Source organism: Xyrauchen texanus, chromosome 40 (genome assembly GCF_025860055.1).
Source record: "Xyrauchen texanus isolate HMW12.3.18 chromosome 40, RBS_HiC_50CHRs, whole genome shotgun sequence".
NCBI lineage: Eukaryota > Metazoa > Chordata > Actinopteri > Cypriniformes > Catostomidae > Xyrauchen > Xyrauchen texanus.
The window spans coordinates 10,126,684-10,139,810 of NC_068315.1; the positions used below are offsets into that span (position 1 = coordinate 10,126,684).

Below are 13,127 nucleotides of genomic sequence, written 5' to 3' on the forward strand. Positions count from 1 at the left end.
GACCAAGTAGGAAAAATTAGGTGTGTAAAACTGGTCTATAATTCTCACCCCAGGACTGTTCATTTTTTTTTAAAGAACACTTTCAGTTGTAATTTCAATCTTCTGTTACATCTGTAAAGTTTGACATTAAAAGTTGGATTAATGCAAAGCACATTATGGGAAACGTAAATGTAGTTTATTACCTAAAGTGATTTGCAACAATGTAACTTATAAACACTGGAAGAAAGATTTATGCAAATCCACCATAATGCTATAAAAAGAAAGCAGTATTAAATTAAAAAAGAGAAAAGAAAATGCAGCACTTAAAGACGATCAATACCTATTTCTGTTAGACATAACTGCTGACGCAGACTGCACGCCAATGTTGCGCTATCAACCAGTGGGGAACCATATCAATTTAAGCATTTAAAAGCAATGACATGAATCACCTCTATTCATTATAAGATGCGTCCATGAATCGAAGATTCAAAAATTAATCTGAGGAGCCGAGCGGGGCGAGGTGGAAACATATGAGCTGAAATGCTCAAATCAATAACGGCATTATTCTTTTATAGCCTGTAGACAGTGATGCATACAAATAGCAGAATTGGGCCTCTCTGGTCAACCTAGAAGCTCATCAGAAGTTCAGAGACCTTTTTTAGAGGACAAGTCAATTTAAAGGGGACCTATTATGCAAAATTCAATTTTACATGGTGTTTGTACATAAATGTGAGTCGGCAGTGTGTACACAACAACACTACAATGTTAAAAGTCCACCCACTCCTCTTTCTTCTATATCTATTAATAAAAAACAGTGTGTCAAAATGAATGGTTTTGCCCACGACTGGTGACAGACTCCACCCTATTTTCATAGATCCTCCCCTGAGTGATCTACAAACAGTCCGCCATTTTTTCCCGCACTGGAGCAGATACAGTGAGAACAATAATGTCTCAGATTCGTAAGCGTCATAAGTGTTCTGTTGTTGGCTGTACAAATGAATATAAGACTCTTCATGTAGCAGCTAATTTGCATTTAAAGAGACACACACGAAAATAGTGTGTTTTTTATTCCACCCATAAAGAGACATTTACAGCATGGTGTAATAAATGTATTTTGAGTATTTTAAGCTGAAACTTCACAGACACATTCTGGGGACACCTGAGACTTATATTACATCTTTATTACATTTTAGACTCCTTTAAAAATTTCAGTTTATGTCTGTATAATTATGGGTTGCACTGACTACTTGCCAGTAGTTGACATGTTGGTCCTATGTCGAATAGTCGTGGCTCTGTCCACAAACTGTGTCGCAGATTTTCATTATCACAAAATAAAAACAGTGACACGAAGCTTATATACATAGCTAATTACTAAATAAATGCTTAATAATCAAATCAATAAATAATTGGACATGAAATATCAATGCTAGTTGAAATGATTTGACTAGTTTGATTGTAGAAGCCGCAGAGTGATCTGAGAGACGAGCATAGGTATGTGGGAAACATAAAGTGCCCAGACGAGCAATCAGTTAAACAGCATTGCTACAGACAATGGTCATTATTCCAAAATATTTCACAATGGAATGTTGAGATAGACCAATCCGAATCAAGAATTCCAGAGAGTCCTGTAATAATAGAGCACAACAACACCTGTCCACTTTTTCAGACATCTAGGTTCTAAGTGTTATTTGCTGCTGATCTCATTTGCTATTGTAGGTTTGCAGAGATTCTCTAATAAGTTGATTTTCCTCTTCAGGATTCACAGGTAGTTTAGCTCTTCATCAGAAATTTTGCTATTCAAGTGAAGTTAAAATGTTACGTTTAAAATAAGTCAAACTGATGGCTGCAGCAAAAGCATATACCATTGTTTAACAAACTCTGAGCTCACGGTTGTTCTGTCTTTAATTGTATAGAAATTATCTGTAAAATTATTTTGCCTTCATAGGAAACAAATTGGACTTTGTTGTTCTCTCCTGCAAACATATTTGGAATTAAGCAAATTCAAATTTTTTACATTAAAAAAGCACATTTTAAAGAAACCATGCTGGAGCTATGGACAACTGAGTTAATTTGGAGTGTTCACATACATGCCAAAATCTTGATTCTGCCAAAAATCCATTGAAACTGTATTCCTCAGGAAAATTCCAACTGGAAGAAGAAAAAAAGCTGTTTCAGTAGATATTTTGCAATAGTGTGGACATTACCACCACTCTGCCTGAAGGGAGCTTCAAGAGCAATGCGTTTGGCAGCAAAAGCATTAGGTCCAATTCAGTAATGGAACATAATTCAGCTGCCACTAGGGTTAAAAATTACTTCCTGGCCAGTTAATACACCATTTCTCCAAACGTTCCCACTGAATTCTCATCATGCTCATTCCGTGCTTCAGCTAGGCCTGCTTTTCAGCCATTTTAATTGTAATGAGCCCATTGTACGCAGTCTTGGGCGAGATGAAAGGCTCATTATCCTCATAAACAACACCCAGTTCCTCCATTGAGAGGCCTCAAATCAGTGTGATGAGTACTTTCACCCTCAGCACTCTCCAAACACTCAGGCATTGCAGATTTAATAATGCAACACTTCTATGTGATTATCATTACGTTTCTTTTTTTTTCTGTTAATTTTTTATGAGGAACTAGTGGAAAAACATCTCTAAGAGCTGAGAGAAAATTAACTAAAAGGAAACACATAGCTTAGACTAATCCTATTACTGTGACAGGTTGTGAAAGTAGAAAAAGCCCAGTACATTTCTGCAAGAAACATCACAAATCACTAAAACTACAGGTGGGTTTAACCTCCATACTTATCTGTATACATTTATTAAAGTGATAATTCCACAATAAATAAAATGATGTAATATTTTGCTCATGTGGTTCCAAACCTGTTTAACTTTCTTTCTTATGTGGAACGCAAAAGGATATTTTTGGTAGAATGGCAGCCTCATTCCACATTCACTTTCATTGTATGGGTAACGAAAAAGATCCTTTGAAAGTAAATGGGGACTGAGACTAACACTGCCTAAAATCCCATTTTGTGTTCCACTGAGGAAAGTAAGCCATATGGGTTTGGAACAACATGAGGGTAAATAAATAAAGACAACATTTTGGGTGGAACTAGGCTTTTAATATAATGATACTAAATCTTGGCATTAGGCAATAAAACCTCGTAAATATTGAGTAATCCTGGCTATAACGTTGCAGCTACTAATAAAATGATCATGGACTAATGTATCATAGGCTACTTATCATGGTATGTCAACCACATCGCAATCATGACAGGAAATAGCATGCAAGCTAAGATTAACTCAGCTTGCACCTCCTCACAGTGATTGACAGAGAAACATCTTTCAATGTCATGTCACCAATCTTCAAAGAACTCCCAACCCTGTCCTACAAGCATTTTAAAACATCAAAAATATTGAATTAAAGGCGTGTCATTGCGATTCCGATGTGATTCCTGTGATTTGGCCAGAGGGGCTCCTGATAAGAGCTGATACAAGCCAAACAGTCCCGGGTGTAATTACGATTAGAAAGCCCTCATTTGAAGAGCACTAGTAAGGGTGAGCATGAGAGAAAAGCCCCTTTATATTCAAAGAGTTGAAGAGATTGCCCTCAATAGTGTTTACAATGGCATATAAAACAGCATATGAGTGGAGGATACTACATTAAAGGAACAGCACAACCAAAAATGAAAACTGTCACCATTAACTCAATATTATTTTATTCCAAACCCGCATGCCTTTCTTTCTTCTGTGGGACAAAAAAAGGAGATTTTACACCACCACATCCAAGTGTCTGATATTCTGGTCCCTAGATATGGCTTCAGTGCCTCCTATGTTAATCCAGGGGACTTTTCTTCCAGTTTTATCATCTGCCATTTGAAAACTATAATTCCAATTGCTTAGAAACATCAGAGCACACCTCTCCTCAATATACAGCATGATTTGAGATATCACTTATGTCTATAGCACAAATGGTGTGGGACACTTTGTGCACCAGAATTTAATACTAGGTTTAGGATTTTTGAAAAATCCAGACCCTTAAGAATGGGCAACAGTAATAGTGATGCATGCCTTAGCAAGCACGACTAAAAAGGGTGAATACTGAGTTAGCACTCTAGGTGGCATTTCATTTCTGCTCAGTTTTTGCATATTTCCCTTGGTTCTCATCATTTTAATTCATGAATTTTAATGGTCTGTCCTTTGAAGTCCCAAGTAAGTGTTTGTTTGGATTGTGAGTGACTCCAAATGTGTGTTTGCCTTATAGTGCATATGCACACATCCTATCCACCGCAATTTAGCCCTAAAACAAACAGCTCAAACAGGCAGCAGTGGATACAGTGCATGCCTCTCTCCACCAAGGTAACCAAGTTAGGATTGAACGCGTTTCTGGCAATTAGATTTGCATTGACTGATCCGTAGAAGCTGCAGACATAAAGAAACAGAGCGGCCAGGCAGCCAGGTGCAATATTTGCTCTTTCACCCATCGAGTTCCCAAAGTATCTGACCAGATCTGATTCTCTGCTCAGAAGGTAAGTCTGTTTGTGTCAGTCAAGCTTGGACATTTTTTTGGTACATTTTCTATTTGACCATCTAAAGCGAGTGATTGATGTGAACTGAAGGAAACACAGTGCACAAATTATGCTTTGCTATGCGATTTAAGGAACGCTATTTTAGAGTGAGAGAGAGAGAGAGAAGTGACTGCCTGACCTTGAGTATCTTTGTTAGTCTTGGATCAGATGGTCAGATTAATGCTGAGTTCAGAGCGTTTTCAGTTACAAAGTACCAGTGCCAGACTCAAGCCAGCTCGATCATTTCATCTTATTACTCAGTTGTCACCAGGGATTTCTCCTCATTCTGTCCATTCTGTCAATGAACCTTCACCTTGTGAATGTAGAACAAAAAAATTGAGATGACACTTACGATTTCTTTACAGGAATGGTTAAACCTGAAAATGTAATTTTTTAATTATTTAATCACCCTCATGTTTCTCTAAGCTCCTTCAATGCAAAATAAGATGTTAGGCAAAATGATCGGCCATTATTCACTTTTACTGGATGGAAATCAAACACTATGAAATTGAATTGCGACTGAGTCATTATGGCAAAAGTTGGGTTAACCATTTTTGGGTAAAATATTCTTTTAAGCCATAAAGTCAGCATGAAATCAAAATTGGCTGTAAATACCAAGATAATCTCAGAACAACTCATAATAATACGTAGATGGCAAAATTGTTAGGTACTGAATGACTACAATACAAAGTCATACAAAAAACATTTACATATGGGGCTTTTCCACTGCATGGTACAACTCGATTCGACTCTGCTCGCATTATGGGGTTTTTCCACTCTGCATAGTACCTGGTACCTGGTACTTTTTTAGTACCACCTCGTCGAGGTTCCAAGTGAGACGAGCCGATACTAAATGTGACGTCAAAACCCTGCAGATCACTGATTGGTCAGAGAGAATCGTCACTACCAGCGTCACTGGATTTTCGACACGGGACATCAACCCGCTAGTTTTAAAGTTAGCAACAGTGATAGCAGTATCATTTGTTCATGTGAATTTCGAATTGTAAAAAGAAATGGCAGAGCAAAAACCACGCCATGGTCAATAAACGAGGTGCCGACGTTCCTCTCATTAGCGATGAACAAAATGAAAAAATCTTTCAGGAAGTGTCTCAGATGTTGGCTGCACAGCTGAGAAGGCTCCCACCGGACCTACCAACAGTGAAGGGAAAAGTAAAAAAACAAATTGACTACAGAATCATAAAGGAAAATTGGAAGTGGTTAAACCAAATGGACGCTATCTAGATTGGAGAGCAATGGGAGGGAGAGTGCCCGGCTGGAGTCCACGATGAAGGATGGTACGTTAACTCTATACTCTGCTTGAAAGATTCACTTTATTTAGTTGACCAGCTACTGGAAAGCTTGCTTCTAAAACAACCAGGCCAATTTAACTGTTACACTTGAGTAAAATCACCATGCAACAACTGCTTAATGCAGCACAATGAGCTAGTAGCAACAGCTAGCAGTCATGTTATTGTTTTGTGTCGCGTTTAAGATGATGTCACGGCAGTAGAGGTGGCGCAACTATGACGATCAGCATATAAACCCACCCATGTTGAGGCAGCACTAAACAGCAGTGGAAAGCAAGCTCAGAAAAGTAAAGCGAGTAGAGTCGAGTCAAACCGTAACGTGCAGTGGAAAAGTGCCAATAGAGACTAACTAACCAACAAACAGAATTTCAAATAGTTACATTACCAAACTCAAATTGTAGCTAGCCCTCTATCCATCACTTTACTTTAAGAAAGGAAACATCTGTGAATAAATCTGGTTACTCATTCCACATTGATTTATGCAGTACAAAAGACTAAGTCAATAACACGTTATGCTTTCCTCGTCTCATTCTAAACCCCAATGTCTTCTTTATTCTGTGGTACACAAATGTTTTTCTTAATAACATAATGGATTCATGTTTGGGTAAGGTGTAATACTTTATGATGAACGTGATTCGGAGGTTGTATTTTATCCTCTAACATTACATTTTTACCCCACTTAAGGTTAGGTTTAGAGTTAGGGTTCAAACTAAGGAAAAATCGTAAGAACGCTCCTTCAAACCCCAATGTCTCTCTTTTTTCCATGGTAGACAGTGATTCTTCTCTTAAATTCATGGCAAGGTTTACCGTTTAGGTAAGAAGTTAGACTTTATGGTTAGGTTTAGGGTTAACCTTCAAAAACATAACATTGTTCATTGTTATTTATTTTTCTACAGGAGCAAAAGAGTCATCTCGTTTTATTAATATGACTCGTTTTGAGACCAGGTTGAACTTGAACCCGTTTGTACTCATTCTTGAACTTATTGCAATTTATTAATTGGTTCATAATAATTTGCACTTGCTTTGAAACACCTTTATTTTTTTCAAAGTTACTTGGATAATCAGTTCTTGATGGATAAAATATTCCACAGCCCTGCCCTATTTCCTTCAGGAATTGAAATAAAATTAAAAAAACTCTCTCTATAGAGATACTGATAATTTTTTAATGTGATCCATCACAATATTTGAAGAATTTCTGTATGCTTGAGAAGGTTCCAAACTGGATACTCATGTGTTTTTAGGCCTAATAAATTAACATCGAAATAAACTTGAAAGCTTTTTTTGTGAAATTAGTGTAATAAACAAAGCCCTATATTTACCAGAATATATTTGCACTTTAAAAAAAGGAATAATGACACCAATTCATCAAACATTTACACAGCGGAAATACTACTGCAGAATAAATGATTTTGGCAGGATGATAAACTCAGTCGTGAGAGAGATTTGTAGATAATCAGACAAAATGGGCAAAAATTGCATGAATAATTTGTAGAACCGAGAATCAGACAACCGCACTGTTATACAGCGTGCTCTGAGGGTTGGAGAATCACCATCTGCAGAGATGTGGCTGAATTTGACTAATGTCTCTCTCGCTGTGAACAATAGAGACAAATGTTACTTTAAATATGAAATACTTAAATCCAGCTTTCGATGACTCCAGGCAAATATCATTAATCACGTGGGGCCCACCTCACTCAGCATGAGCATGCACAACCAGATGATGGCTTTCCCCAACTCAATCCATCACTACCGCATAGTGAGAGTGGCCCCTCATATGGGCTGAGAGCCTCCACATAGGGGCCCCGCTAAGTGAAAGAGTTACAACAGCAGCACCTGATGCTTGTTGGTGCGCTCAGAGCAGCTCAGCACCCCACTTACAATGTCATTCCGCTCGTTTTAAAAGAGCGTTACGCCACAGAACTCCTCGTTTGATGTATCTATCGTTCCTCATCTTTACAATTTTGGAATAACAGGTCTAACTTATCAATTTGGCACCTGAAATCCCACTGCTTACCATTTTAGCACATCGTGTGGGGGTGATGTCATCTTGTGACAGCACTTCCTCCTCTCATTATGGGCTATTTTTTGACAGTGCAATAAAAATGAGAAAAGGGGCGATTTTCGAATATCCCATTTGCCTGAAAGAGAACCAAGAATCTCAACTATTTCAGCACTAAGGCTTGCGGTGACAACATAGATTTCCGCCTTATTTGTTGTCAGGAAATAAGGGCCATTTCGAGCCCTCAAGGGTTCATGGGACAGGTGAAAAGGGCTTGGGCACAGCACGTATTAAGAACTATTGTTCTTAATGCCTAAACATAAACATTTACGGCATACTATAGTGTGATGTTTGGCAGAAAATGTGTCTATTTCAAAGACAACATGGGGGCAAAAAGGGAGAAAACGCTTTTGCTATTTGTGAGTAATATTTAATTAATGACTTTCATAAATAATGAATAGAGTGGATGTAATTGCAGATGTTTTTATGATGACAGGCTTGGCTTCACTGCGGTTTTTCTCTCTCTCCCTCTTTTCAATTACCGTCCAGAACAGGGGGAGACAGAGAGAAGGAAAGGAGAGTCAGAGAGAGAGAGAGAGAGAGAGAGAGAGAACGAGAGAGCGGCTGGTGGAGGCAGAATTAAAGAGGCTTTTTGTCGCGTTTAATATCAATTCATTCCATGGACTGCTGACACAGGCAGTCCAGAGAGCCCAGGATTTATGGCTCCCTCTAATGGGCATGCTCAGAATCAAAGGCCTGTCGTCAGCACTACTTAAACCACTCCTCTCTCACTCCCTTGCACTGGCCCTCTCCTCTCCATTCCACTTTTAAAGATACACACCCTCACGAACAGCTCTAAAGGACACATGCACACAGGACCCATATGACTGACACAGTCATTTCAGTATTGTCAGAAAGATTTTCATTGCTAAGAAAGCTGACAGGATTTGCACGAGCTGATTCACAATAAATTTGCATGTAATTATAACAATCATTTCATTTGTTTCTTTTTATCCGTGTTTTGTTATGATGTTACAACACAATAAAATGGCACTTTTATACTGTAAGTTGGTAGACCTATTAATGTATAAAAATATAAACACAGATGTTTAGTCTTAGGCTAGTATATTTTAAATTGATATTTCTTTGTGATGTGAAGACGTTTGGGATATTTTTAAATTATATATATATATATATATATATATATATATATATATATATATATATATAAAACATTTATCAATGTGGTCACACAATGATTGCTATCTAACAACTCTGTAGCACTTTATTTTACAGTACTTTTCTACATTTAAGTAATATATAATAATAACAACAACTACAATAATTAATTACTAGGAAACCCAATCCTTACCTTAACCCATATTAGTACATGTAGTTACCTAATATTACTCAGTACCTTCTTGGTTAAGTACACTGCAAGTATATTGAAAGTGCATATACTGTAAAATAAACTGCAACCAACAACTCCATAGTTAGTTTGCACTTCAACCAGTGACAAAAAAACAACAAAAACCCATCAATGTGCCAATGGTTTACATGCATAAGGTAATTTCAATGGCTAGGGTTCTAGTAAGGTAACTGATCCAAAGAGGAAACACTCCAGATATACTGGAAATAATGATGACATTGAGACATACAACAGATGAGGATGATATACATATAGTGAGAGACAGTAGATATAAATTGTTCAAAAATATGAAATCCACCTCAACAATTGAAGAGTGAGACTCTGACTTCAATCAAACCTTTGCTTGCACTGCCATTCATTCCTGCAACCACATTTACAGCAAAAGATTCCTTCTTCTACCTCATGGGTGATTTCAATCATATTTGTAGGTTCATTTTGATATGCTTGAGTAGATAATAAAATGTACACTGTTATCAAAGCTCAACAAGTAACAAACATAAGTGAAACACTGCCAATGTTACAATGTACTGATTTACTGATTTTGTGTGCTGTCACAATGATTATGGCCATTCTTGAATGAAACCACTATACATGTCAAAGTAGGTAAATATATTAACTGTGTGAAGCATATATGAACATTTTAAACATATTTATATATCACTTTTACTATAAACACTATAAAATACTCTAATTAATTCAATAATCTTAAAATACTAAAATACTTAAATCCAGCTTTCGATGACTCCAGGCAAATATCATTAATCACGTGGGGCCCACCTCACTCAGCATGAGCATGCACAACCAGATTATGGCTTTCCCCATGTATAGTGGTCCCAAACAATACACTGACACACACTCAGAGACTCTTAAAGGAGGCCATGGCTTTCTCAAACACACACTTACCTGCCCAGCTGGGGGTCTCCATGTACAGCTGTGGCTGAGCAGAGGTGAGGTCTCACTGTAACCACACAGGTGTTTGATTCCTGCGGAAGAGAGACAGAGACAACAAGTTTGAGACATGTGGCTTAGAATTTAAGCCTCAAAATTACAGTGGTGTTAAAAATGTCATTTGAATTAAGAGCGAAACCCTGTCAACCATAACAAAGAGGTTGAGCTCCCCATTTACTTTTTGGACTTAAATTGCTTTTGTTTTTGTATGCCCTTGTTATGATAATGTGCAAGGGGATTGAGGCACAGTAAAGGAACCTGCGGGGTCCAGATAAGCTCAGAACCTCACCAAAACCACCAAATCCTCAACTGGAAACTGCAAGAATGCAACCGTGCTTCATGATACGCTGCTACTGAAGTGGATCTGCCATAACATATGGAGCACACACAAACACACAAACACACAAGCTTCAGTGTTTCAACCCATAGTTATGGAAAACAAAGCAAAAAAAGAGGTTCTTTACACACCTCGGCCTCATGTGAATGCATAAACATGGATCGCAAACACATAAGGCATACATTAACCGCAAACACACCACCGCACCCTTTCCAGAGGAAATCGAGTCCTGTTAACCCTTTCTGATTAGACAGAGCTCAGTATGATATGAGGATGAGAAAAATAAATCATTCTGTTTGTCTGACCTGGAGAGGAAGTTGGCCTGATGTCACTGTTAATTTAAAATCGACTGACCTAAGGCAGACCGGGCTGAGTGTATGTGATAGCAGGTGGCCTGAAATCCCATTCTTATTCAGAGAAACATTTGGGCGAGCAAGAAAGCACTTCACCTAAAGGAGTAAGGAAAGAAAAGGACCACGCCGAGAAGAAAATGGGGAAAGATGATAATGTTGCAACTTTACTTTGGATGCAGAAACATACAGTAAAGAACCAAACGTGGGGCCCCAGAGAGCAAATGCAGCACTCGGCTCAAAAGACCCTGTTAGAGCATTGCCATAATTACACGGCCGTAATGGCCTCTATTGTGGGCTATTTAGATTAAATATGCATAGTGCCCCATCCATATCCACAGGGCTTGATAAAAGTGTTGTTCCTATGTGTCATTTAATTGTTAACATTAATCTGAAATACAGAGCTAATGTGTTTATTGAAAAAAGCCCTCTTGATCACTGCAACTGAATGTCTCTGTCTTGCATTCAGCTCATTCTTTCTGAATGCTGAAAGCTTTCAGCAGGCAGCATATGGAGGTAGAACAATTGCTTCTTATGTTGTCTACTTAGATGACTTCATCAGGTCGATTTGAAAGCAGCATTGTATAAAGAAGCAAATTCATTTACTAATGACAACTTTTCCCATTATTTTTCAATTGATAACTAATTTCTACCAAGAAACAATGTTGTATTGACTAAATACTTGCACGGTTGTTTCAGGATCTCAATCGAATTTGCTTAATATCATTAGATCATTATGGTGCCGTGAAGTCTGTCTAAAACAAATAACAGCTGAAATTATCTTTAAAAAATCTTAAAAACAAGCCTAAGTTGGCTTGCTGGTTTTAGCTAATTTAGGCTGGTCTAGCGGGGACAAGCTGGACATGGCAAATTCTTTTTAGCAAGTCAGTCCACAAGAAAATTCCCGGGCAGCTATTTTCTGTGTAAACAAGTGGCATACAAGTGCAGCTTCTATCTATTTGAACGGGGAAAGTCCAAAATCTCCAAAATGGTTGGCCAAGATTATGATCAAAGAACATATTTAAAATCAGCAGCAAATCTTACAACAATGGTTTCATAAATTGTGCTCCTTTACCTCAGATTACACTTGTATAGCTAATGTGCGTAGACTACACGTTCTCGAGTTGATTGACAAGTGATGTCTGTATATAAAAAGTAATTGGCTCTTATACCTGTAAGGTGGGACTTCCTTTTTATATCCGTTGACCATTAGGCTTTCCAATTTCTCCCATTCATTTTAATAAAAGTTGCCTGTCCCTGCTAAATAGTCTCTGATTTAGCTGATAAAACCTGGTCTTTAGCCTGGCCAAGCTGTTTTTTTCTGATTAAGGCTGGGCCTGGCCAAGCTGGTCTTAGCAAGTTTAATTTTGTCCCCCAGTCTGGCCAAGCTGGTCTTAGTTGGTTTAACCTGGTCTTTTAGCCTGGCCAAGCTGGTCTTAGCTGGTTTAATTTATTTGGTCTTTCGGCCTGGCCAAGCTGGTCTTAGCTTGTTTAACCTAGTGTCTCAGCCAGGCCAAGCTGGCCTTAGCTGGTTTAATTTAGTCTCTCAGCCTTGCCAAGCTTGTCTTAGCAGGATCATTCTTATCCTGGCTAAGCTGGTCTTAACTGTTGACAAGTTTGCCAAACTGGTTTCAGTTTATTGAAGTTGGTCTCTAGGTGTGCAGATAATAAATAATCATAAGAAACGGTGAACAAACTGATTTGATGATGTTCAGAATTGTGAACGCTGACACACATCTGTATACAACTAAAGACTGTCAGGATTTAAGCATAGGCAAGTTCAGTGACAATTTGGTTTTCATCATCGATTTATCTTTTGTGAAAAAAGATTGTGCAAATGAGCTGATATCAATTCTGTAACAGCTTTGACATTTTTAACAAGTCTGTAACCAGCAGCTAAACTTTTTGCATAAATACATTTGATTGAATAAGACGCAATAAAATTCGCTCACCCAAAAGTTGCTGGTTCATGTTTTGGAGAGGAGTGTTACTGAACTATGCCCATGACAAGCTCAAACATGCAAGCTCCTCCGGAACTGGACCACAGATCGTTTGACGACCGCCGATGCTATTGCAGGTGTCGAGTGTTGTTAAACTCAACAAACCCAAGTAGTGTTTTGATCTGAAGCTGTATGATATTTGATCTATGTTGATGTTGCTTTGGATGCGACTGATTCTGGATTCAAACCTAGTCCAGTTAGCTTTTTAATAA

At 38.1% G+C, this 13,127-nt stretch overlaps 1 protein-coding gene across 4 annotated transcripts in view; it reads right to left on the reverse strand.

The window, feature by feature from the left end:
• The window catches only part of LOC127633263 (RNA binding protein fox-1 homolog 3-like), a 569,814-nt gene that overhangs the window by 263,714 nt on the left and 292,973 nt on the right, over nt 1-13,127 (reverse strand). For all 4 annotated transcript variants that reach the window (XM_052112226.1, XM_052112224.1, XM_052112220.1 and 1 more), the window contains exon 4: nt 10,184-10,263. Coding sequence is in view for 3 of the 4 variants with exons in the window: in XM_052112224.1 (XP_051968184.1) it covers nt 10,184-10,205 (22 nt within the window). In the remaining variant the exon portion in view is untranslated. The remainder of the gene's footprint in view (nt 1-10,183; nt 10,264-13,127) is intronic.